Below are 27,420 nucleotides of genomic sequence, written 5' to 3' on the forward strand. Positions count from 1 at the left end.
AAATGAAATTTGTTGTATAAGTTGCAACTAGTCTCATATGAAAGCCAGTGTTTTTGTCATACAGATATCTGTCTAACACTCGAAGCAGAGATACGGCCGGGATGCCAGACTAACAGTATCTACCCTTCGGGACCTCTACTATAGACTGCGTCATTGTTGAATGCGCACATGTTCAGTGGGGGGTTCACCTATTTTTATCCAATCAGAAAACCAGAAGTTATTCATCGCAAATTTTTATTCCGCCATTTTTGTTGTATCGGGAGATGGATGCGGGAGGCCCTGGTCAATTTGATGCACAAAAAGCTGCTTTTGCTGACGCTGTAGCCCGTGCCCGACAGGTATCGATAAAACAAACACTTTCATTTCAGTTTATGTCTACATAGCAAAGTATTGTTATATCTGAGTTTTGTTTTGAGGAACGTTTGACTCGATATTCCAACCGCGTGCGTTTCTTTTCCCCACGCTTTGCAAACCTCGTGCGTTTCTTTTCCCTATGCTTTACAAACCTCGTGGCCACTGAACAAAAGAACACATTACTTAAGAAAATCCGAACATTTGAAACTCTCACAGATACAAAGCATTTCACATTAATTACGTTTATCTTAAAAGTCCATTGTTTCACAACGAATTCCTGGATTTATCAGCGGTTTTCGGGGAAAATTGAATAGACGCTTTTTAAAAACATATATAATTTGGATGATATTCTTCAAGGTTCAGATAATTACGGTATTAGTAAAATGTTGTTGTTGATAGTTTCTTTAATCTATCTAATTATTGGATATGAATGAACTGTCCTGATCCTAAGGTCAAATTTGACCCAACAGTATTACTTTGTTTCCTCGTATGTTACATCGTTTTTTAAGAAATTTCTCACATAACTTTAGTTAAGGTGCAGGTTCGGGATTCAGGGATTGCACATCTTGAAATTGCCTTGATCTTGCTATATTTTCATTTAGAGCTGTTACATCGTAGATTTCTTTGTTGGTTCACTACCATCATCTGATCTCCTACCATAGTTTTAACTGAGGAACAACTCTCAAATATGAATGCTACTTATTATTTGTATTAGGGATATTATAAGGTCCACAGTTGTACAAATGAGACCCTTGTTCTTTCTGAGAAATTATAGGATTTTTTTTTTCATTGGAGACCAACGATTTCAGGCAGGATTTCGCCAACATATTAGTTGTCGTAACCATTAAATTATTTTATCAAAATATGAGACAATAAATCGATTCCATCATTGTCAATTTGTTCATTTACTGGGGATACATGTATGCAGTTTTTGTGTACATTGCAAGACTAAATCTGGCTAGTGACAAAATATTAGCTATGATTATGAAAGCACCTTGATATTTCCAAAAAGTGCTATTTTATAGGGTCTAATACTGGTTATCTATACTACTAAAGGAGGAGACCGATTTCATTGAGGCACAACTCATCTGAAACCATACAAAGTCGGAAATATTTGTGATATGACGTATAAATGTAATGTTTTGTACTTCCTAAATTTGTCTTGGAAACAATCTTTTTTCCACAGAAAATGCCAATTTTTGAGAAAATATCCAAATTCGGAGACCGTTATCAATCCGTGTCTTGTAACTAATTACAGACTCAGACTTGGAAAAACCATGATAATTTTCTGGATTTTGTTTACGATCTCACAAAAAAATAAAAATAAAAAAAAATTTCCGACCTACTGACCATATTTTTCAAAATGATGTTATTGGAAACCTATTTTTTTTATTGCTTATAAGATACTGCAACTTGAGTATGTCTACAGATTTGGAGTAGCGTCAACGGTTTCTGAGATACAAGAGGGGTTGATTCCTTATGAAGTGTTTTAGATTTTATTTTTCATCCGATTTAGATGGGATTTTTTCCATTGTGTTACACATTTTGATCCCTTTCGGTAATGTCAATGGATTTTACGTAGCTCATATGGTTGTTTAGTTAAAAGTGTAAAAAACTACTGAAAATCACACTTTTCTTAGGGTATTATAATATTTTTTTTTCCAACCAAGATGAATGGGGTCTTTTGCATTATGTTCCTCATTTTCATCTCTTTAAAGAAATAGAATTAAATGCATTAACAATGTCCAAATCCTTACTGTGTCCACACACTTTGTTTTTCCACACTGCGATTTTGCGGGCATCTTCTAGTATTGATAATCAAGACGATAGTTTTGAGATATGCAGAGTTCGCGAAAACTTATTTTGACCCGTTGATGGGACAGACAAAGCATGAATATTTGTCAGTCCTACAAAATTTTAGCCAGTCCTACAAAATCTCAATTTTATCCTGAAAAAAATTAATAACATATTTTATCGAAAAATAACTTTATTAATATTAGTTTTATTCTTCGCACCCACAGGCAAATTAACAATGAAGGACCAGTTCAGGTCTTCTGATTGTTCTTATTTAAAGTCATTTTCACTATCCATTTCATCATTTGAATCACTTTCTCGGCTGTTACAGTATTTGTTTGCTCCATTGTAGGGTTCAATCGCCGATTGTTTGCCAGGGATGGCTCTATGAACAAATTTAGTAGGCCACGTGTAGATCGCCACTTTGGTTTGTTTATAATAAATCTGTAAACCAGTCAAGGATGGGCGGTATTTACCACCCCTGGTATTTACCAGTGGTATTTACCGCCCCGGACAATACTACCCAAATGGTCAATACTGGCAAATACTGGTCAATTGAAATGTTCATGCTTCTTTTGACTGGCTTATCTATCAGTTCTAGTAAAAAAATGGTTGATGAGGGAAAACTTTATTCCTTTGGCATGATTCAGTTTATAAAAATGAATGATATTGGTATGTTATTAATTATTAAAACATTAAAAATGACTAATTAAGTTCTTGGGGGTAACTATATTGCATACTTTTGGTATACATATAAAATTGAGCAGCTATATCAGTTATTTTAACATGTATAAATCAAGATATTTTTTTCTTGAAAAGGTTTGAATTTTACAGGTAAATAGAATTACAAGTGACTAGCAATATAGATTATCAGAGCATTACCTATTATATGGCTAACAGGTGTCAAAAGTTTAATTACTATAACAACTGTCCCCTAATAAATGTTGACATAACAGGAAAAAAGTCATAAAAGTGATTTCTAAAGATTGTTTTAAACAATGAATTGATTCCTGGCTATTCAACAGCATGATAAAATTGTTCTAAATGCAGGAAATGTTTTTTTTTAATAAATATATAACATATATATATATAAAACAATTTTATTTAATTTTTTAATTGCATCTTTCAAAATAACTGTTAAGAAAACCAGATGTTATATAGTCTCTCTTAAGTGACTGACTTCATGGTGTTAATGACTATATCTGTTGTATGATTAAATTAATATTTGATAAATCTTCATTAAACCATGTTCATGAACTAATTAATTGTGACTTTTTGTCCTATTACAATGTAGTAAATAAGTGACTTTCTGCCTTGTGACTATATCTATCCATTTACCAAGTAATTGACCTGAGGTAGGGACTAGTTTTATAGTAAAGTCCTATCAAAATTTCAATTGACCAGTATTTCCCAGTATTTACCGCAGGCATGGTCAATACTAGTATTGACCGCTTTTTTGCCAACCTTGAAACCAGTACGGGAAATTGGCAGCGGGTACATCTGATAACCGATGTAAACACTTATTGGAAACAGTTGCGGTACATCTAATAACCGATGTAAAAAAGTGCCGAAATATGCACTACAACGGCCGTTTTTACATCGGTCATTGGGACCGGCACTAGCCTTCAAAATACTGGTCCGAGCCTCATTTTGACCGACAGGACCGACCATTTTCGCGAACTCTGGATATGTCATTTTTACTTGATTAAACTACATTTCAACCTCATTTATTCAATTTTCGTGTTTTGTTTGCAAGTTCTTTGTATATTGATTCGGCAGACATAATTATTCAAAAGCAAGTAACTAACAAGATTAATAACATCAGCCATATGATTATACAAGGAACTTGCATATAAGACACGGAAGAAGTTGAAATAAGTTTTAAGTACTTAGATGATGTCCTTAATTGATCTTATGTAAACAACTTGGTTCTGTCAATTTTTTGCTGTAAATATCTGTGTAAATATTGTTGATTTTTACAATATAATTACTACTTTTCTTCAAGACACTTGGTCAGTTTACAAAAAGTGTATCAGTTACTTGACATGTTTCCCAAAATTACATGTTATACATATTAAACCTCTTTTCAGATTGCTGCTAAGATTAACCAGCCTGGACAAGGTGGTGGTGATACAGGGCCATTGAAACGCTCATTTGAATCAGACGGGCAAGGTACTAGAATAAAAAATGTTATATTTAATTTTTGTTAAATGATATTGTCAAAATTGATTGTGAAATGATAGGTCTTAGCTGTTTTATCATTTAAAGGTACATTGTCTTAAACAGGGACAAAGAAAAGCTTAAAGGGAAAAAAATTCACAAAAAGAGGTATAACGTTTCTTTTTTAACTTTCTATTTTTGATAAGTTTTAAGATACTTAAAAAAGGAAGATTTCGTCATATTTATTGACAGTGTGCCTCTAAGTGAATTCACTTTGGTAGGGATACACATGTTGCATTTGTTTTCGTTACAGGTGAACCTGAATTCAAGAAGAGTACTCCTGATATTAATGATCGTATGTGTGATATTTGTAAAAACACATCTTTCACTGCACATCCTGGTTCGGAACAAACGTCCAATGTTTTTCAATTAACATTTCTTTAAATTGTTTAGAAACTTTGCTATTTTTTTGTGTTTTTGGTTTATATAACGGTTTTGTATTGCATCCTTTTATCTCCTGAAATGAATCTGAGGGTATAATAGCAAACAGTATGTACTGAAGGAAAACCTAATGACCAATTTTAGCCTCAGAATATTGCAATCCGATTATCTACAATACAATGCCAAGCAGGGTTGAACTATTGTCCAAAGTATGAGTGTTATGGTAACTGGTGAAAAAGTTCAGATGAAATGCTTGTGACAGTTGACAACATCTGATTTCATCTGTCAATTTTTGATTTAAGGGACAAGTGAAGTAGGGAAAATAATGAGCTTCTAGACATTGTAAATGACATGAAATGAATTTTGAACCCTTCAGTGTTTTCCTTAGAAACTTTTTTAAGGATAGGCAAGAGTCACCACACAAGAATTTTAGGGAGGAGAAACTTTTCCCTTGCAACCAAACCAGGAGATGCGAAGACTGAACAGAGAAAAAAGGGGGATCAAAATAATCTTTTTAATGCAAATAAATTTCCTAGCATCTATACCTTTTTCTTATTTTTAGGAGCCTTTTGCACAAAAAAAATCTTTTTATTCCCTTGCACAGGCAACATCAGGTAATTTTACTGAAAAATTATGGCGATGCAAATTTCATTCTGTTTTTCTTTTAAAGGAAATGGGGAATCTAGGCAATAAATGCTCTTTTGTCTGATGTGTTTGGTTTTTATACGCCCGTCAAAATGTGTAGAAGTCCTACTATGCATATACCCTAAGGAAAACACTGCCCTTTGATTGACAAGTATTTAAATGTGTATATACAAGCTTTTTTGAATATCAGAAATATAAACGTCAACTTGACAGTCAATTTTTCTGCAAATGCAAAGCAGTCTTTTGTATTGTACATTGATTTGGTTGAATAGATTCATAGTCCCCATTGAAGCAGTTGATTATAACATATCATGCTTTTAGAATTATGCATTTCATTGAAGGGACTGAAGAATAACAAGTTCTTGGTATGCCAGTACTTTAAATTAATTTGTACATTTTTTTATAGGCTTATATAAAACTTGCTGTTTTGAAAATATATTAAAATCAGCTAACAAATTTTTATTGACAAGTTAAAAATGTATAGAGGGAAGTACAAACCTGTGTTTCCATTGTTTTTATGGAAACAATGTGCTCTTGAGAATGCAAAAAAGTCCTCAAAATTGACTGATAACCTCAACATAAATGTGACGGTTTTATTAACCAATGGAATAAAGTGGCAAATTCTAAATCCATTCTGTTAGGTCTTAAATCAGTCAAATTCAGTTCCAGTTCATAATTTTGAGATAAAAGGATGTAAAGACAGTTGATTCTATTTTAAACAGCTTGGCATATATAATCATGAATTATTTTCCAATGTCATAAATTAATCCTCATGCATGTACACTGTTAATGTGGATGTTCAAGGTAAGTGTTTTATCTGTGATATCTATGAGACAATGATATTTCTTTTGTAATGCAGAGATTGAATTTTCAGTGTTGACTATCTGAAGGAGAATCCTGGAGGAGATATTTAGAAATGTTTGTGGATTGTACATACATGAAAAATATTTTTCAGAGCACTGAGAATTTGAACCCTGTTTAAAGAAACTATTAATGTTATATTTTACTTAATAATAAGAGCATCAGGTCATTTTATTTTACGTATATTTATATTTTATAAATTTATCTACATTTCATTGTATGTACATACACACCTGACTCTTGTAATTTACTATATTTGTCAACTAAAAGTTTGGTGTACAGACCCTTGTCTCCACACTTTACTTGTAATGTTCTGTCAACACTCCCTTACTATTCTTTTCGAGGACAATTTCGGGATACTCTGGTATCATCTTAGGCCAATTAAAATTAATTGATATATTTTCATCCCTGATGGCCCCTATGAAATCATCCCGCTGCGATTTTTTTTTATTTTTAGAAATTTATGAATACCGGATTTTGTTCATTTCTGTGACCTGTAGCAGTAGATAATTTCGTTCTTATTGGAAATTTTTTCGGTTATCATATTTCTTCCGAGTAACATTTAACCAAAATAATTAAGTCGACATATTCTGCTGCTCTATGATGACAACATTATCTTCGGAGAATATAGATTGATTACGGAAAGGACATGAAATATTCGAGTAATAGGCGGTATCCAAAAAACGCAAATCACGGTATGTCACAAATTTCAGTGATTCGAAAACCGTGGATATATTTTTATTTAAACAATGACTATGCGATAAGAAATTTGGACTGTGAATGATATCCAAAGCGCAAGAATTGTGGAACACATTGGTACAAAAAACATGACTGGAATAAAGAAATTGACACAAGCACAAACTTGTGCTATTTATGACCGTATATTGAGTACAAAAAGTCGGCCAACATACAAAATGTATTATATGAAGCCACAAGGCTGTCATTTTTTGTTGACAAACAACAAATACCCTCTGTCCCCCAGCACCCCAATAGAGTCATTAAACAACTTCTTCTTTTTGGTTGGTCCATGTTTTACAAATTGTATAATTATATTTGCACCTTGCTTAAGAATGAAAAAAGCATCAACCCTAGTGCTTTCAACACAGTTTGAGTTTTCATTTCACTCGGTACTCATAAATACTTGTGTTTTATACCAATGCATATGCTCACTATAAATCATAGCTTAGAAAGCAAAATAATTTGATGTAGGTAGTTTAAAAGGGAGCATCTCTCCACCTTTTTATTATTTACTGAAAATAAAGTTTCTAAAGCAGTTATTACATTTAGAACAGTGGTTGCCAATCAGAAATATTATTTAAGAATTTGAAAAATGATGGAGAATCCTTATATAATCATGATATATATGTTGTGTACAAATTGTAATGTTGTACAAATTATAATTTGTACAGAATTTTTGTACAAGATATCAGTATTTTGTGAATCTCTTTACATAATTTGATAAAATAAGCAGTGTCTTTGGTTAAGCTTATCACTGCTATATTTCCACAACTACATGCTACAGTCTTGCACATAGTACTGACACAAAGTTTATATAAAAACACTAAAATATATTTTGTGGACATAGAATTTGGTATTAGTCAAAAAATAAAAATACAATCTAAACCAATCAGGTGTCCTTATTTGTAGTTTTATGACATAGAGGACAGTGCTTAATGTTAGGTTGAAGTATATAAATTTTATATAAAACATCGAACTGGATAATTATTGAAGATAAACTTGTATGACCTGGTGAAAGAAGGTGTGTGTCAAAATACTGATAACTTGTACAAAAACACTGTACAAATTATAATTTGTACGAAATAACAACTTGTACACAACATATATATATATAAGCCTATTAATATTACCCTTGCATACGAAGAACACATTACAAAAGGGTTTTGGAGGAAATAAAAAATAAAATCCTCCCATTCGCCCAATTTTTTTCCAAAATCTGAATGAAAATCTATTTTTGTTGGCCTTAAATGATATACACCTTCAGAAAATCCAAGGGAGAAATTTCATTGGTCAACCTAATTATGATCCAGACAGATACTTATAAGCAAAAGCATGGACACAGGATCAGGAATTCAGTCAGATTGGTTATAATTAAAAGTACATTTTGAACAACATCAATATTGACTTTAAAAAACTTAATGGGCCTTTTTTGTGTCTAAAAACTAAACCTGATCTTCAATTATTAATAGCCATATATAGTTCTTGATCAGTACTGTATTGATGGTTTAGGCTTGTCTAAAATTGATATTTTTTACAATAATGTTTTGATCCATTAAAATTAATGTTGAGTTCGGAACCCATGAGAGCACAAATATTTTACTTCTTAGTAGCTAACATGGATAATGCTTATTTTATCAATTAATTGATATTGTAATGCTTTATGATTTCAATTAAAATAATTGATATCATTACTTTGTTTCATCTTTGTAAATGACTTTCACCAAGAATCTTTTTAGAATCCTCAAAGCAAATTTAAAATGAAGTTTGGCATCATAATCTTGAAGGTTGTTACACTTAAAAAATATCTGATGATGTTGCTAAGTAACAAAGACTGCTGCTTGAGCACTTGCAAAACAGACAAAATGGGAATGTTATACAGCTATCTCTTGAAATAATTAAAAAAAATTAGTATTGGTAAATAGTTGTGTAAAAAGAAGTTACAGATAACTTGTTTCTTTCCCAAAGATCTACTTTATTAAGAATACAGATGAAAAAATCATAAATATAATGATTTTGTATTGTATTAAGAGTATTCACAGAATGCATATTATCTTTGATTTTGTCCTATAATTTTTCATTCCTTAATGAGCAAGAAAAATGTTTCAAAATAACTATAAATATTTCTAGTGAAACCTTGAATTTCATGAAAACTTAAAGGGACAGCTTAAATCTGATCAAACCAAAATGAAATTAAACCTAATGATTACAACTCTGAATTTGGACAATTGTGGCTACTTGGAGCCTCCAGTTTGTTCTAGACAATTTATATTATCTGGTTAACTTCTGAATCAACATCTATGGGGGATGAATTGGGTAATGTAAGCCATTTATTGAGCCTTTCAAATGGTGTAACTCAACTCAAATATGGAGAATTGTCATCTGAACTTGGAATCACATTTTTCACTTTTCGCCATTATATTTGCTGCTCTGAAGTAAAGAAAGTATGGTGATACATAAAGACCAGATGTCTGCTGAATTTTGTTTACGTTACCAGTTCATTTACAAAAAGCTTCTGTCTAAAGTATGGGATACACACATTTAGTCTATTAATGGGATTTAAAAAAAACATGTGTAAACATAAGCTTGTTCACTTTGCATAGTATTTTTTTTGACATTGGACAGTAATCCCCACTATGTGCTAAACTTTCACTTGTATGCATGACATCTCTATATGTTTAAATGGAAAAGCAGTCTTAATGTTTACATAGAATGCATTACCTTGTAGATTTACCTAACTAACTTTGTGTTTCTTATAGATTAATGCTAGCTTTACTTGTAGATATAGCACAAGTCCAAGTTGTCTCAGTGAACTTAAAATCTTTAGTCCATATTGATATTTAGATATTTTGTGAAATTGGATTATGAACTTATTATTCTTGTTTGATATTTATAATATTTCTTGTATACATATTTGGACTTGTGTCACTGCAAGATGTCATTGTGTGTTTACAGTTCAGTTTTTGTTTGGAATCAATTTTGTTCGCAGAACAGGGTCTTTAACTTCTTGGTACATTCTGTAAACAAGTGTCCAACATTTTTTTTTTAGACCAGTCTTCTATGTGTCCAGTGGTATTTATTGGAAATATTTTTCCTAAGAAATATGATTAACAAAAAAAGAACATTTCAGACTATGAGAGGACACAATGACATTAGCTACACATGTAAATAGACCAAGTAAAAGTCCTTTATTAAATTGATCACCATTATTGAGAAAGAAAGTTAAGAGAGATCACAAAGAGAAACGTTCATTTTCATTAACAGTTCTAACTAGTCCTTGCATGTATTAATGTATTGGGGTTTAAAAGTAGGCCTAATTCTCTGGAAACAATAATATAGCTGCAGTTGAAAGTGACCTTTTTTTCTATCCACAGCATTAGGATCACAGATAAAGTCCAACCAAGATCAACAAAGGTATGTCGTGAGTAATATAAAAACCAAGTAAAATATTGCAGTGTTCCATTGCTGTGGTATTGTATTGATAAAGTGGCATCAGTCGAATGAATGAAAATAATTATTCTACTTAAAATGTTTGAACAAAAAAGATAGTCATTGGAATAAGCCATGGTGTTTTCTTTGTGAAGAGCCATACTTTTTGTTAGAATTTGCAGAGCAAAAGAGAGGAAAGATTTGATTTTAAATATTTTCACTTTCATAAACTACTCTAATTGATAGGTATTTGGTTCTTTTTGTTATCATCAGGACTGTCATCATTTTTGTGTTGAATTTTAGAGAAGAATTTTGCACACCAGAAAAGCTCAGCCTTTTCATTTGATAATAAACATAGATCAACAAAATTATCTAATAAATATGAATTTGAAATTTTTAGCAGAAGTTCAGCAGCTCAAGCTGCTAAAGAAGCAGCTCAAAGAATTAACCAACAGCTCGGAAAAGGAGGACCTACGTCACCCCCAGCAGTCAATCCAGCTCTGCAGAAGCCCGGCCCACATGCAGGTCTGGGGATGGTGGTCACAGAAGAATTTAGAGTCCCAGATAAGATGGTTGGGTTGAGTAAGTTCTTAGATTTTACAGTAGAATAAGTTTGTTTTATTGTATTTGTTAGGAGAAATGTTTTTCTTTCCTTATAACTCTTAATATGAAATGTTCGTCATTTAGTCAGCAACTATTATTCATAGCTTCTTCATATTTGGTACCAAGTTTCATCTAAACATACTGTACCTTGACATGTTTTCAGATTCGTTGCTGTTCTACTTTCTGTTAATGAAAAAATTGATATATTTTTTCAACTATAATACTTTTATATGATATATTGGTCACAATTTGCTCAGCAACTTATTTCATAGCTTCTTGATATTTGACCTTAAAGACTTTCAACATAAGATTCAATCATAATCAGTTAGCAGGCGAGCCATTTCAGTGTGTGCACTCTTTGTTTCTTATAGTAATAGGAAAAGGAGGAGAGCAGATAACAAGACTACAGGCAGAGACTGGGTGTAAAATACAGATAGCTCCTGGTGAGTTTCTATGTTTGTTTTATTGACTGGCAAACATCTACCAGTAGAGAAATTATAAAGGACTCAATCTTGGGATTTACAATTATTTCATAGTTAAACTCAAAGTAATTAAAAAAAAATTGATTTCTGCTATCACTCCTCTTTTGCTTATTTGAACTTTGCTTCATTGTAATTTATTTTACCTAAATTAAGCATTTAAGAGGAAATGGCAATGAGCTAATGTTACAGTAAAGTTACATTAAACCAAGGATGTCAGTTTTTAGAAATATTGATCTCTGCAGACTAGATCCTTATTTTGTACAAAATATGAGTTCAAAACAAATCTATTAAAAAAAATAAACAAAGTCCCAACTTGTAAAGTAAGAGGTGTTCTGAAAGTTAAACAATTTAGAAAAAAAAATGATTCTCCTGGTTTTACATTTATTTTGACATGGGTAAAAGACTTGGAAAGTGTCCACATAAGAAACATTTATATTTGTTTTTCCCTTCCAAGTCAACTAATGAAAGTTCTTTATTTTCCAGGTGAAAAGTGCTTACATTTTAATGATTTTGAATATCAGTTTTATCTAATTAATCATTGTTAATTAGAAAATCAAAGAGAGAAAAAAGGTTATTGTTCAATGGATTTTACGATATAAGAGGACTATGAAATCCTTTTTTTCTTCTTTTATTTTATCTGCATTATATTTGTCTAAAGCTGAAAAGTTATTTTTAAGAAAAATATATGAAAATTAGTGCTGACTATCTGATTCCGTAACTGTGTTACAGGGAAATAATATGGAATCGGCATTAAGTAATTATTCTTTGAGATTGTTTGTAATCTAAAATCTGTTGATTATCTTTTAGACAGTGGTGGACTTCCAGATAGGCCATGCCAACTAACAGGGAGTGCTGCTTCTATTGGGTACGTATCAATATGCCAGTCTGTTTTTGAATTTATCCCCCAAAGTACAGCGCTTTTTGATCAGTTTGGTGATGAAGAAAGTCACTGTATGGTTTCTCTTTATCTATGAATTTATGACCATATATTTGACAAGAAGAAGCTGATGACTTGCAGATGCCTAGCCTTGTTATACTTTTGTTACAAATACTTGAAATGTCATTAGGAGTACTTGGACAGAAAGAAAAATATAGGAGGTGGTGAATGGGTAATTTATCTCAGATGGGAAATTATGCCAAAATGTGTTTTGGATTCAGATAGATCCAAATATCCTAATCCTAAAGACATTCCATACTTGGACATCAGTGGGAATGATGTAACAAAAACAAATCAGGTGTGAATATCCAGTGCGTATGTATTTTGATAATAAAACTTCTTTTCTCTAAAACTAAGGTCATTGTCATTTCTCAGTTAACTGTTATCAGATGTGAAACCACAACCTGAACTGTTTGGCAATTAAATCTGTCACAAGATGATAACATACTGAAGCTCTTACAGATCATACAAATTCAGTCCAGACTGAAGATTTTCGGGGTTTAACACCAACAGAAAGCTGAAATGAGAAAAAAACGATACCTTTGAAATTTCCTTACATACTAAGAATTCTTTTTTGTCTGTTTAAAACCAATTTTTGTGGTTTTTGTCTTGTCGCAGTATGCGAGACATAGGTATTACTATCCGGCAGCAGCATAAACTTTTTGTATGAAGATTTATATTTCACTTGTATGCAGATACCTTATGTTACGAAGTTTCCGTCTGTCATATGTCCATTGTCCTTGACCTCATTTTCATGGTGCAGTGACTGCTTGAAAAAAAAGATAGTTTTTTTGTCATGTGAATTTTTTCACTTATGAGTAATAGGATAACTATATTTGGCATATGGGTTCCTTGCAACGTCTACATGTCCATCAGACAGGGTTAATCTGACCTCGACCTCAATTTATGGATCAGTGATCAAGGGTAAAGTTACGTGATTAGGTCCGTTTCTCAAATACTACAAGCAGAAGTTCAACTTTATGTGGTGTATGGAATGATTGTAAGGGGTCAGACTGGCAGGTTTCATCTGACCTTGACCTCATTTTCATGGTTCATTGTGTTTTGGTCTGTTTTTCAAGTACTGTAAGCAATAGGTCAACTATATTTGGTGTATGGAATGATTATAAGGTGTACATGTCCGTCAAGCTGGTGTCATCTGACCTTGACATCATTTTAATTGTTCATTGGTCAATGTTAAGTTTTTGTGTTTTTAAAATACTTATTGCAATAGGTCAACTATAATTGGTGTATGGAATGATTGTAAGGTGTACATGTCTGTCTAGCAAGTATCATCTGACCTTGACCTCATTTCTATGGTTCATTGGTTAACATTAAGTTTTTTGTGTTTTGGTCTGTTTTTCAATTACCATAAGCAATGGGTCAACTGTATTTGGTGTATTGAATAATTGTAAGGTGTACATGGCTGTGTGACAGTTTTTATCTGACCTTGACCTCATTGTCATGGATCTTTAAAAATGTTTAGTTTATGTGATACTTGTAGTAAAACCTTTATCTTTAAGACTTTCAACATAAAATCGGTCAGTAAAACAGGCCAGACATTTCAGCGTGTGCACTTTTGTTGTATAGGTTTATTACGGCTTGTACGCAAGCTTTGGCAAAACTACAAAATCAAACATCCACGATTTTTTTTTTTTTTTTTTTCCTCAATCCCCAAAAATTGGTACCCACGAATCCATGTATTTAACGTGCCTATTGTAAAATTTTAAGGCTAAAAAATCATAAACTGAATTCAATTTTTATACGACCGCAAAAAAAATTTTGTGGTCGTATATTGGTATGACGTCGTCGTCGTCTTCCGAAGACACATTAGTTTTCGTACTCTAACTTTAGTTTAAGTGAATGGATCTCAATGAAATTTTACCATAAGGTTCAATACCACAAAAGGAAGGTGGGGATTGATTTTGGGGGTTATGGTACCAACAGTTAAGGAATAAGGGGCCAAAAATAAGCATTTTTGTAACTTCCAGACATAACTTGTGTGTAAGTGTATGGATCTCTCTGGCATTGTACCACAAGGTTCCATATCACAAAGGGAATGCAGGGATTGATTTTGGGGGTAATTGCCTCCAAATTTTAGGAATTAGGGGCCAAAAAGGGGCAAAAAACAAGCATTTTTCTAGTTTCATGACAATAACTGGTGTGTATGTGTACGGATCTCTCTGACATTGTACCACAAGGTTCCATATCACAAAGGGAATGCTGGGATTGATGTTGGGGGTAATTGCCTTCAAATTTTAGGAATTAGGGGCAAAAAACAAGCATTTTTCTAGTTTCATGACAATAACTTGTGTGTAAGAGTATGGATCTTTATGAAATTGTAATACAAGGTTCCATATCACAAAGGGAAAGCTGGAATTGAGTTTGGGGGTAATTGACCAAAAAGCTTAGGAAGAAGGGGCCAAAAATAAGCATTTTTCTAGTTTCCAGACAATAATTTGTGTTCAAGTGTATGGATCTCTCTAAAATTGTACTGCAAGGTACCATACCACAAAGGGAAGGCTGGGTTGATTTTGGGGGTAATTCCCTCAAAATTTTAGGAATTAGGGGCCATAAACGGGCAAAAAAACAAGCATTTTTCTAGTTTCCAGACAATAACTTGTGTTCAAGTGTATGGATCTCTCTGAAATTGTACTGCAAGGTACCATACCACAAAGGGAAGGCTGGGATTGAGTTTGGGAGTGGTGAATCATAAGGGGGTTCAAAAAATTTGGGGAGGGATTTTTTTTTCCTTTTTTTTCTTTAGAATTTTCCATTTTAAATTGGTTATTTCTGATTTGTATATAAAAGCAAATAATAATGATATGGTTTGAATAGGTAAATTAAAATTTTTTAAGTTCTTAGACCACTTTCATTTTGTGTCAGAAACCTATGCTGTGTCAAATATTTAATTACAATCCAAATTCAGTGCTGTATCAAGCTTGAATGTTGTGTCCATACTTGCCCCAACTGTTCAGGGTTCGACCTCTGCGGTCGTATCAAGCTGCGCCCCAGCGAAGCATTTTATTTTATGCCTTATCACAAGAAAAGAACAAGGCTTCTTAACGACATCATGTCACTATGAAATAATTATAATTTCATTTAAAGGGAAACCTGAATGAAAATATAAAAACATTTTTTTTTTGAAATACCAAATAGTCATTCAGCCAAAAAGGCTTATAATGCACTTATAATATTAGTCTATTCTAAATCATTGAGATTGAGTTGTGAAATCAAATTATGTCATATTACTATAACATACATTTGTCATCCTTGAGTGACTGGTTAATTTTGCATTGATGTCAATTTCTGAAAAACCTATTGTAATAAGATCAGTAATATTTGTAGCTACATATGTCTACATACATATGTAGCTCAGCACTGTTTAGCTGATTTTGCCTCACTATGACATACATTTCAATTTTTTTGATAATGTCCATGTTTTCCGAAGGCTTTCAGTGTAACCAGTAGTCATCTTGTATTGTCTAAGACTGTTCATAGTAATGATGCATAATCTGTCTGGTATTGAAATTTATTATAAAATTCTTATTTTTGGTTCAATTGCTCATCCAGAATAAGAAAACTTGCAAAATTATAAGTTACAACAGCAGAGTTCGTGAAAACTTATTTTGACCCGTCGGTCCGACAAAGCATGATTATTTGTCAGTCCTACAAAATTTTTGCCAGTCTTACAAAATCTGTCAATTTTATCCTGAAATAAAATTAATAACATATTTCAGTGTTCCAGCTTGAATCTCAGGGCAGAAGGGTGCTAGTTGTCTGAAAGGGCACTTTAGCGTTATAACCCAGATTTTAAGGGCAATGTTGGACAGTGTATAAATTACCTTGAATATTGCTAGGCTCAGCTGGAGAACATTAGTTGTATTTAAACCATATTCAGAAATTAATGTGTTCTTGATATTGGTTCCAGTAAGAATTTTTTCCATCAAATTATCATACCATGAAGCAAAGCATATCATTTTGATGTTAATCTAAACAAGCTTGTACATTTGGTATGGAAAATAATCATCAGGAATTTCAATGTTTTATAATTTATACCAAAATAAACAAGTAGTTTTGAAAGATGGAGTTATACATTCAAAATTGAATGTTGAATGTAATTAAATTATCTACATTTAAATTACTTGTTCAAACATATAGTATATATATTATTGAGAGTTATTTATTATCATTTGAATTGTTACAAAAAATTATTTTTAAGTGCACACCAAAGTGCTCCTCAGTAAGGAGTTTTATAAATATAACAGGTGAGACAGGAGATAATCATATTTTATATTGATGCAATTATATATTGCAGAAGGTATAAACAGTTACTTTTTTCTCCATCATTGTTAAAGATAACTTTGTTGAGTGTTCCTATGTCAGGAGGATTATAAAATACAAGAAGTATTAAAAACAGGAAGTGAATCTTGTTATGTTCAAAGTACAAATTTCTTTGATTCCTCTTTAAATTTCATACTCATGGTTATGAAACAAAAATTTTTTTACCAATTAAGTCAAAACTATGTATGCCTTTAAAATTGTTTAAGATTTTATTTTTTATGTTATGCCTACTGAGATAAATTTTTTCAGGTGTACATGCTGTACATAAACATTACAAATGGATAACATGTGGACATTTCATTCTGTATTAAATATCTAGTTCAATTATCTTAAATCCACTAATTAGCAGTAAACAATCATTAACAAAGGTGATAAAACTGCCGAAGCACTAGGTATTTAACTTAATCCCATTGTCAGTTAATTAGTGTTACACAATCAGGTAACAATTTTACCGGAAACGCCGGTAGGCATGAAATTTGAAAATTTTATTTTTTTGAAAAGGCAGAGGGGTGCATTCTTTTACTTTGGAGGGCAGAAGGGCGGGGGTAAGGGCACCAAGGGCGGGCCGCCCTTCTATTTAGGGCAGGCGGGAACACTGTATTTTATCGAAAAATAACTTTATTAATATTAGTTTTATTCTTCGCACCCACAGGCAAATTAACAATGAAGGACCAGTTCAGGTCTTCTGATTGTTCTTATTTAAAGTCATCTTCACTATCCATTTCATCATCTGAATCACTTTCTCGGCTGTTACAGTATTTGTTTGCTCCATTGTAGGGTTCAACGCGGATTGTTTGCCAGGGATGGCTCTATGAACAAATTTAGTAGGCCACGTGTAAATCGCCACTTTGGTTTGTTTATAATAAATCCGGAAATTGTCAGCGGGTACATCTGATAACCGATGTAAACACTTATTGGAAACAGTTGCGGTACATCTAATAACCGATGTAAAAAAGTGCCGAAATATGCACTACAATGGCCGTTTTCACATCAGTCATCGGGACCGGCACTAGCCTTCAAAATACTGGTCCGAGCCTCATTTTGACCGACAGGACAGACCATTTTCGCAAACTCTGCAACAGTATAAAAAAACTTGAAATTAAAACAAAATATATATATATATATCTTATGAGGACTTTTGTGGCACACACATGTATCGGTATACTGTAAAAGGAAACTAAATAAATGATTATTTTATTTATTAGTGGTTGCAAGCAGCAAACTAATTTAATGAATATTTTCCTTAATAGTGCTTGCAAGCAGCAGATGCAGGATATCATTGCCAGAGGACAGAGTGGTAATGGAATGGAGATGATGGGAGGAGGAGGAGGGGTTGGTGGTGGTGGTGGTGGTGGTAGTGTTGGCAATGGTGGAATGTATGGGGACATGCAAACTGTTGTAGAAATGTTGATTCCAGGAAACAAGGTCGGACTCATTATTGGAAAAGGAGGAGAGACCATCAAAGTCTTGCAGGTAAAAATTGACTTCATTACATTATCGAATGGTACTGGATTCCTTTGTGTTGCAGAGTGAGGTATTAAGATTTTCCTGTTTATCTGTCTGGTACACCAATGTAGCCCCTGATTTTTACAGTCTCAGTGCTATGTTTGGGGAAGCAAATTTTTTCAACCTGGTCTATATATGAGATAGCAAACTTGTCTATAAAACTTGAATTTAATATTTTAAAATTTGAATTGCAACATGCACCATTGAGCAGTTGCTGTAATGGGTCATAGTGATAATTTGTATCTATACTCTTGGAATGACATTGATATTTATTTATTTTAGGAAAGGGCAGGTGTTAAAATGGTTATGATACAAGACAGCAATATTCAAACAGCCCATGAAAAACCTTTGAGAATTACAGGAGATCCTCAGAACTGTCAGGTATGATAATATCCCTCTTTCAACTAAAATATATAGAGGTATTAGAAAGTATAGATTACTATGTTGAATTCCATAAAAGGGATGGAATGAAATAGTTACTATTGTGTATGGTTGTCCATAGCTGAAAAATATATGTAGAAGGGAAACTTAGACACCATTCATGCATTTAGTTTTAAAACTTTGCAACATTTAACAATGTAAATCAAGTTAGTTCCTTATATCATGTTTTACTGCAACAATTATTGTACAGAAATTGTAATCATGTGAAGGTTGTTTGTCAATAAGTTTCTCAAAGTGTTCGGGGAGCCGAGAGAACCTAATAAAGACTATGCAGCTTTCTGGTTTTTCAGCATAATGATATTTTAAAATGAGAGGTTTGAATACAGTATATTTCTGCTTCGTTTTTCTCTTGTTTGTTTTCTGTTATATACGTATAGAAAATGTTTTTGATAATCTAAATGAAGGGCAAGTGAAAATCTCACAAAAAGTGGTGCACATCATAATAATATTCAGGAATTGCTTACATCCATATCGAAACAAACTTTTCAAGTTTTTTTCATGTTTGCCAATGCTTAAGTGTTTGGGTTTTTTTTCCATTTGTAGAGAGCAAAAGAAATGGTCATGGATTTATTAGCAGAGAAGGAAATGGAAGTAAGTATTGATGTTAAAAAAAAAATACATATTAACTCATTAAGTAGTTAGATTCCATAGCAAGTTCAGATTGAATGTACTTGTAATATGTCGTGAAAATATACCATGAAAAACAAACTACACTATTGGTATAAAAAATTCGTAAGGGTTCCAGGGAACCCAGTGTGTCGCCTATTTTTTCTGTTAATCGCAGGCTCAACAAAAATGAGGAAGTAAATCAATAAAAATATTCCTCTTGATACTATCTTTTGATTGTAAGAAGCTTCTGTCCAAGTTTGGTAAAAATCCAGGATAGTTTATGAATCTAATAAATGTTTAAATACTTTAACTGCAGACTGAATGTAATGTTAACTGGAAGAAAACAAAATTTCTTTCTAGATACTAGCATTTGATCATAAACAAGCTTCTGTCCAAGTTTGGTACAAATCCAAAATAGTATAAGAAAGTTATTAAAATTTTAAAAACTTTAACCACAGAGTGAATGTGTTGTTTCCTGGCAGAAAATCCAAGTCCATTTAAAAGTAAAAAATGGAAAAAATGGATTTATTTTTTTTACAAAATTTCCTTCTGGATACTATCTTGATCATAAACAAGCTTCTGTCCAAGTTTGGTACAAACCCAGGATAGTTTAAGAAAGTTATTAAAATTTTAAAAACTTAAACCACAGAGTGAATGTAATATTTCCCAGCAGAAAAACTAAGAAAATTTATAAGTAAAATACTGAAAAAATGGAATTTTATTTTTACAAAATTTACTTCTGGATACTATCTTATGATCATAAACAAGCTTCTGTCCAAGTTTGGTAGAAATCAAGGATAGTTTAAGAAAGTTATTAAAATTTCAAAAACTTTAACCACAGAGTGAATATTTGTGGACGCCGCCGACGGAATGTAGGATCGCTATGTCTCGCTTTTTCGACTAAAGTCGAAGGCTCGACAAAAATGATGTTGGAAATCACACAGGCTTCCACTGATTACTTTTTTGGTTTTGGTTGTTGACAATGCACATAATTAGAGCCCATATGACCATTGTTTTGTCAGATGGGTGTCGTCATGTGCTACATCAATGTAAGATTTCGCTAACACCATTAGGATGTGTATACATTCTGTGAATGGGGTTTGATAGTAGACCTTACAACACTTTATCCAAAAATAATGATAAAACTAAGGAAGCATATGTATTGATAGAATCTAGTAATTAGACCCCTACCGACGAAGTCGAAGAGGACTTTAGGTTTGCACTCCGTCCATCAGTCCGGCAAATCAGTTTTCCACACTTTTATTCTTCATGCTTTAAGATTCGATATTTGGTGTATTGTTTTATCATGACAAGTTCAAATTTTGTTCCGGTCTGATGATTTTGTGCAGAGTTGTGGTCCTTGGACTTAAATAATTCACTTAAATAATCAGTTTTCAACACTTTTTTTCGTCATGCTTGCAGATATTGACTTGATATTTGTTATATAGTTTACACCATGACAAGTTATAAATCAAGTTAGCATATTGTTCCAGTACAATTAATTTTTAACCGGTAGGGGACTATGTATTGCCATGCAATACTCTCAGAATGCTTGTTTTTTTTACTAATAGATGTCAATGACTTTTAAGACTATAATATACAGGCCAAATTTGATGGTTTAGACATTGTTTCTAGATGACAACAGATTTGACATTTACTGGTCTAGAGTTCTGCCCCTAAATTTTCTTTGAACATAGTTTGTTTTAATTTTATTTCCTGGATGATAGTTAATCTCTACTTTACAAAACCTTTTGGATTTTGAAGAGAGTGGACATTTTTTGTTTAAGAGTTATGCTGTAATAGAGGGTATGTGATCACTAGGTTTAGCAAATATGATATTTTAGTGTATAACATTTTTTTAAATGATTAATTGTTCCTCTATAGAGTTTCTGTATTTGTGTACATTATACCAAAGTTTCCCCAAGTTTCCTTGTTTGTCAATTAACAATTTTCTTAGAGAACTAAATGTAATGTAGTATTGCTTGGACTCTTTAACAATATTTACTCTAATTAAGGATTGTGTGTATATGATCATATCGCAATTTCTTGTGAACTGCAGAGGTGGTTTTTTTTTAGGGGGTTGGGAGGGGGCATTCTCCTAAATTTTGAAAATTGTTTTGAGAGCTAATTCTCCTGTACTTATATAAAATAGAATTCTACCAATTAAGATAATTGCATCCCTTTAATTCATCATTTCCAAACAGTCAAAACACTTAACATAAGAAATAGTAGAAAATGCACATAATTAGAGCCCATGTGATCATTACTTTGTCAGATGGGTGTCGTCATGTGCTACATAAATGCAATGTTTCGCTAACACCATTAGGATGTGTATACATTCTGTGAATGGGGTTTTAATAGTAGACCTTGCAACACTATCCAAAAACAGTTCTAAAATGAAGATGCATATGTTTTCAGATGAAGTAGTAATTTTTCCCAATAGAAATTAATATTGATGACTTATTATGCCCATGCCCTGTCTTGAAGAGGTGGGCTTATATAGCACAATCAGTTCTTCTTCCTATTTGAAAGACCTTTTGGGATCCCCTCTGTGGGAAAAGTGATGACACAGGAAGAAAAGGAAACATAATTAATTTTAGTATTATAGTTTAACAGTTGGTAACCATACTGATTGAAAGTAATTTGAAGAAATAATCTTCAAACTATGTAATTTAAAATATACATGCAAATACACAACGTTTTATTATCATTATTTATTGAGATAATTGCATTAGAAGCTTGGAACCCGGGAATTTAATAAAATTGTTGATCTTTGCTGCATATTAATAAAAAAAAAATATGCAAAATTGATGGATACAAAATCTAAAGCTCTTTCCAGTTGGCAATTTTCAGAATGTTCCGTATAGTCCTTAACATGACACAATTTCCCAATATACTTATTTTCTACAACTAAGTTTTCAAGCATGCTTGTCTGCTCATTCACTGGAACATTCAATATGAATGTTTGAATATACCTGAAATGTTTAAAAAGTTAAGAGCCTTAATTACTAAGAAACTTCAATGATTGGCATATGAATTAGTAGGAAATGCACATAATTAGAGCCCATATGACCATTGTTTTGTCAGATGGGTGTCGTCATGTGCTACATCAATGTAAGATTTCGCTAACACCATTAGGATGTGTATACATTCTGTGAATGGGGTTTGATAGTAGACCTTACAACAACCACAACTCTCACTATTAAACAAACCTAGTGGAAAAATTCAAATAAATGGGTACAACTTATGATCAGCTATTGAACAAAACCCAGCGGAATTGTTATCTGATGGGTTAAGTTTTGAAGGTCTACGATGGAAAGCTAACACTTTTATACCATTCTCTGGTGTTTAATGTGTCTTTGGATCTAGAATCGTTTCAAACAAGTCATACAAATTTGTCAAGTAACATGGTTTTTAATAGATTTTTTTTTTCAAATTTAATTCCAGTTATTGTTTGAGGGTTGTACAGAATGCTGGTAACTAGCTCCAATTGTTTCTGTGCATTTACTTGTGAATAAGTTCGCTGATGCTTTTCAAACCTTGCTATGTTGTTACAGATGACAAAATGGAAGTCAAATGATTTTCACTGTTGTTCAGGATTAATGGTCCTTGCAATTGGTTGACTGGAAAGCTGCATTTCTGTCAGTTCTGTGCAATTCAGTTGAAAACTATTTTAACCAATTAGAAAAGTTTCTATTTATATGTTGTTACTGATAAACAAAAATGGAGGTACAGTACATTCTAAAATTCTAGTGGGTCATTTTTGCGGTTGAGTTATCTTCATTGCTTTAACAATGACGCTAATAATGTAATAAAAACACAATATGCTGTCATTTTGACAGCTTCTTGTTTAGCTTCATAAGGAGACCAATTTAAGACCATAGATGATAGTGAGGGCTATTCCATTAAAAAGTATGTGGAAGGGTAGGAAGGGAAGTTTAATTATTGAATGTGGGTCATGGGTCTTTTTTCAGTATGCATCTATTACCATTATACAAAATTATCTAAATAATGGTTCTTGGTTGTAGGGATATTTTGAAAGTCCCTTCCTACCCTCCCACATACATTTTAATGGAATAGCCCTGATAGAGGATGTCAGTTATTTCATGGTAAACCAGATTCACAGCCAGCAATGTTAAATGCATAACTTTTTATGTAATTTGATAACTGAAAGTTTGCAGGACCCAGTTATTTATAGATTAATAACTAAAGTCATTGATGGTTACTTTAGTTGACTTATTATTGAATCTTCTGATAACAACAGTTAAAAAAGAAACCAAATGCACATAATTAGAGCCCATATGACCATTGTTTTGTCAGATGGGTGTCGTCATGTGCTACATCAATGTAAGATTTCGCTAACACCATTAGGATGTGTATACATTCTGTGAATGGGGTTTGATAGTAGACCTTACAACACTTGTTCAAATATGATTATATCTACACTTAAAGTTTTAATTGTAGGATTATTTTAGTATGAAGGTGAGCATTGCCCAGTTGTACAAAAGTAAATCCCACAATAGGGGTTTGGTTTATTGAGGGTTTAACAACTATTTTTGTACGACCGCCAAAAATTTTTTGCTGTCATATATTGGTATGATGTTGGCGTCGTCGTCCGAAGACACATTGGTTTTCGCACAATAACTTTAGTTTAAGTGAATGGATCTCTATGAAATTTTACCATAAGGTTCAATACCACAAACGGAAGATTGGTATTGATTTTGGTGGTTATGGTACCAACAGTTAAGGAATTGGGGCCAACAATAAGCATTTTTGTAACTTCCAGACAATAACTTGTGTTTAAGTGTATGGATCTCTCTAAAATTATATTACAAGTTTCCATACCACAAAGGGATGGTTAGGATTGGCTTTGGGGGGTTATTGCTCAAACTGTTTAGGAATTAGGGGCAAAAAAGGGGAAAAAACAAGGGTTACTGGTTAATAGACAATTAAAAAGCAATGTAAGGGAGGTAATCCAAAAACAAAATTGTATAATGTTGGGGGAGGGGGGGGGGGGGGAATTTTTTTTTTCATTTCAGATTTCAGAAATTAAAAAGAAAATTTCTTCAAATATTTTTTTTTGGAAAGAAAAAGGGGGTGGGGGGGATGGTAAAAACAAATTTTTTTTTGGGGGGGGGGGGGGGGTCAATACGCAACAGCATAGTGTATTTCACAAAAGCAAAAAAAAAAGTGAGGGTACATTTTTGGGGGGGGGGTCAATTCGCAACAGCATAGTGTATTGCAAAAAATTGTATATAAATTCAAATCATATAACCAATTCTAAGTTCTTTGACTACAGTTATTCGGTGTCAGAAACCTATTATGTGTCAAATATTTAATTACAATCCAAATTCAGACCTGTATCAAGCGCGAATATTGTGTCCATTTTCGCCCCAACTGTTCAGGGTTGGACCTCTGCGGTCGTATCCAGCTGCGCTCAGCAAAGCATTTTATTGATAATTATAATTCAACAACATACTTGCATGTAGATATTTGTGTATGAAACTAACTGATTATGATTAATTTCAGTCTATGGGAGGTGGATATGGCAATTTTGGTGGTCAGAATTCTAGTGGATCAGAGGTAAGTTGTAAAGTGAATTTTCTGTTTTGAACTTTTATCACTACATGCACACAGTTGGCTTAAGTTTAATTCAACTTTAAAGAAAGTGTTTAATTACTATAGACTTTAACCTGGCTATAAACCACTCGTATTCAGTGAAAAAAGTCTTAGTTCTTATGGTCAGGTTAAACATGCAGATGAAAGCAGAAAAAAGAAGACTACAGTTCTTGACATAACTAATTGAATACTGGTAATCAAAAGTATGTCAAAGAATAGGATAATTTATCCAAAATCAATCAGGACCATTTCATGAACCAGACACTTAAGATATTTATACCAGTTCGTCTTTAGAAATGTAATCTTAAGATTGCAACGAATCATTTGTCCTTGGGACTTGCTATTAGATTAGACCTGTTTCATTGAAGTTTTTGGACCAGTTCATAGTTTAACCTTGAACGGAAAAGACATGAAATTACATATGTGCAAGGAAGTTACTTGTACATCATAAACAGGGTTTCCCCTTGGTCAATTTCTTTTTTAGCCAACTCAAATAAACATGTTTTTGATTAGAACTTGTTTTCCTTCTTGCTCACAAAAAAAATTCTGTTTGTTGCATTGTTGTCTCATTTATTATAATTTTACATATCTTTATATTCATATTCAGTTCTTGACATAACTAAATGCATTATTTCAAGTTCATTGTAACATATAAGAACAAAAAATTCTTGAACTTTTTTAAAGGTACTAAAATTTGACTTCTGGGAACATGGGGTTCATCATCAATCATGTTATTGGATACTTCCTGTCTAAAAGGATCAAGAAAAAAAACCGAGATTTTTCTTACTTTTGAACCCTTTCTTCAAACTATTGTTTTCTTTTCCAAACCATCTTTAAAGTAAAAGTTCAGACGTATATTATGCTTAAAACAGGTGCGCTGCTAAAAGGATTGTGAAGTACACATTGCTATCAAATGCAATCAGCTGATTATTGATTTTCTGACAAAATTGATACGTGTGACGAGTTCTTCAAGTTGAAATCCTAGTAGTCTGATAAGGGAAAAAGTCTTGAGAAACCTGTAACAAAATTAACAAGATGGACAAAGTCGAAATGTTATATCTCTTTCATCAATTATGATTTTTAATCTCCACAATTATACTTTTTTTGCAAAATGTGAAACTGGCGACCACCAGCGGAAACCCTGATCATGAATAAGTTTACATGTGTTTAGCTTAAATAATTCACTTTTAAAGGATATGCATATATGGATTTTTTTCTTCTTCTGCAGATTCAAGTTCCTAGAAGTGCAGTAGGGATTGTTATTGGAAAGAATGGAGATATGATCAAAAAAATCCAATCAGAGACTGGTGCTAAGGTTCAATTTAAACCAGGTTTGTTGAGATTAGAAGAGGTGAAAATAGAGATGTAATCAGATACAAAAATCTTATCTGAAAAGTTGATGCTAAGGTTCAGTTTTAAGATCAATTAAAGCTAATTTCCTAATGCTTGTAGACTTTGGTTGGCTTGCTTTCTTTGTTTGTATAAACGTTTGCTCAAGCATTGTAATTTAGATTGACATCTGCAAACAATATAAGTAGACAGAGTTAAGATTTGAATATTTGGTAAAGTCCAATCAAATCTAAATATAATGTATACACTTTTAACTCCACCTATTTATATTGTTTGCAGATGTCAATCTTATTTCCTAATACCAATGCTTGAGCAAACCTTTATACAAACAAAGCAAGCAAGCCAACCAAAGTCTTAATCTACAAGTATTAGGAAATAAGCTTTAAACTATCAATCATTTTAGATTTGGATGTTGGCATGCATGATCACCAAATTTCCCCAAACAATTTTTTATAACAGTATAGTGAAGGATGTAGATGTAACAACTTATGTTAATATTTGGTTTAATCAACTTCATTCTGTCTAATTGGTTGTCCCATGTAAGAGTGCTCTCCTGATTTAATCCCTAGATAGGTCAATAAGAAGATTTGAAAATTGCTTCCTGCCTCTTTGCTATACATTTAATTTGGAGATTGGATTTAGTCCTTGTTAGACCTATGTTCCTGTGTAAACTTGATATAAAGGAGGTTGTTGGTATAAGATAATGAGCAGCAACTCATTTTGCACATTTATAATCTTACTTTATTACTACGCTGGATGTATTTTTCCTGAATGTGTTAATTGTTCCCCTAAATTTTCAGCATCCATCCATGATGTTTGTTCAGCAATGAACCTTATAAAAGAAGTTGGATACAATAAAGTAGAAATGTTTGATTATCAGGTAAAAAAATTGAATTTTGCAGATGATGGTAGAACAGATAACAGAGTATGTACTATTAGTGGTGCTTCAGATAAAGTTCAAGCTGCTATCCAGATGATTCAGAGGTTATTACCCGACGAGGTCAGTATCTCCATTATTGAAATTATATTTTTAAAACTAGATCAAGTGTGTTGTCAGTTTGTAATTGACAACTAGTATAAATTTATCTTGACAACCATCTTATATATTTTACT

The 27,420-nt window shown here is 32.5% G+C and overlaps 1 protein-coding gene across 7 annotated transcripts in view; it reads left to right on the forward strand.

The window, feature by feature from the left end:
* Positions 1 to 203: 203 nt before the first annotated feature.
* Positions 204 to 27,420, forward strand: part of LOC127728235 (far upstream element-binding protein 1-like) — a 36,648-nt gene continuing 9,431 nt past the window's right edge. For 2 of the 7 annotated variants that reach the window (XM_052235482.1, XM_052235488.1), the window contains exons 1-13: positions 204 to 338; positions 4,239 to 4,320; positions 4,622 to 4,663; positions 10,365 to 10,404; positions 10,820 to 11,001; positions 11,394 to 11,465; positions 12,312 to 12,369; positions 18,033 to 18,255; positions 18,571 to 18,669; positions 19,273 to 19,320; positions 24,868 to 24,921; positions 26,186 to 26,288; positions 27,210 to 27,307. In XM_052235482.1, coding sequence (XP_052091442.1) covers positions 264 to 338; positions 4,239 to 4,320; positions 4,622 to 4,663; positions 10,365 to 10,404; positions 10,820 to 11,001; positions 11,394 to 11,465; positions 12,312 to 12,369; positions 18,033 to 18,255; positions 18,571 to 18,669; positions 19,273 to 19,320; positions 24,868 to 24,921; positions 26,186 to 26,288; positions 27,210 to 27,307 — 1,176 coding nt within the window. In that variant the 5' untranslated portion in view covers positions 204 to 263. The remainder of the gene's footprint in view (positions 339 to 4,238; positions 4,321 to 4,621; positions 4,664 to 10,364; positions 10,405 to 10,819; positions 11,002 to 11,393; positions 11,466 to 12,311; positions 12,370 to 18,032; positions 18,256 to 18,570; positions 18,670 to 19,272; positions 19,321 to 24,867; positions 24,922 to 26,185; positions 26,289 to 27,209; positions 27,308 to 27,420) is intronic. The other 5 variants (XM_052235483.1, XM_052235486.1, XM_052235487.1 and 2 more) reach the window with 5 other exon arrangements.

This window comes from Mytilus californianus, unplaced genomic scaffold (genome assembly GCF_021869535.1).
Source record: "Mytilus californianus isolate M0D057914Y unplaced genomic scaffold, xbMytCali1.0.p SCAF_2, whole genome shotgun sequence".
In the NCBI taxonomy this organism is placed as follows: domain Eukaryota; kingdom Metazoa; phylum Mollusca; class Bivalvia; order Mytilida; family Mytilidae; genus Mytilus; species Mytilus californianus.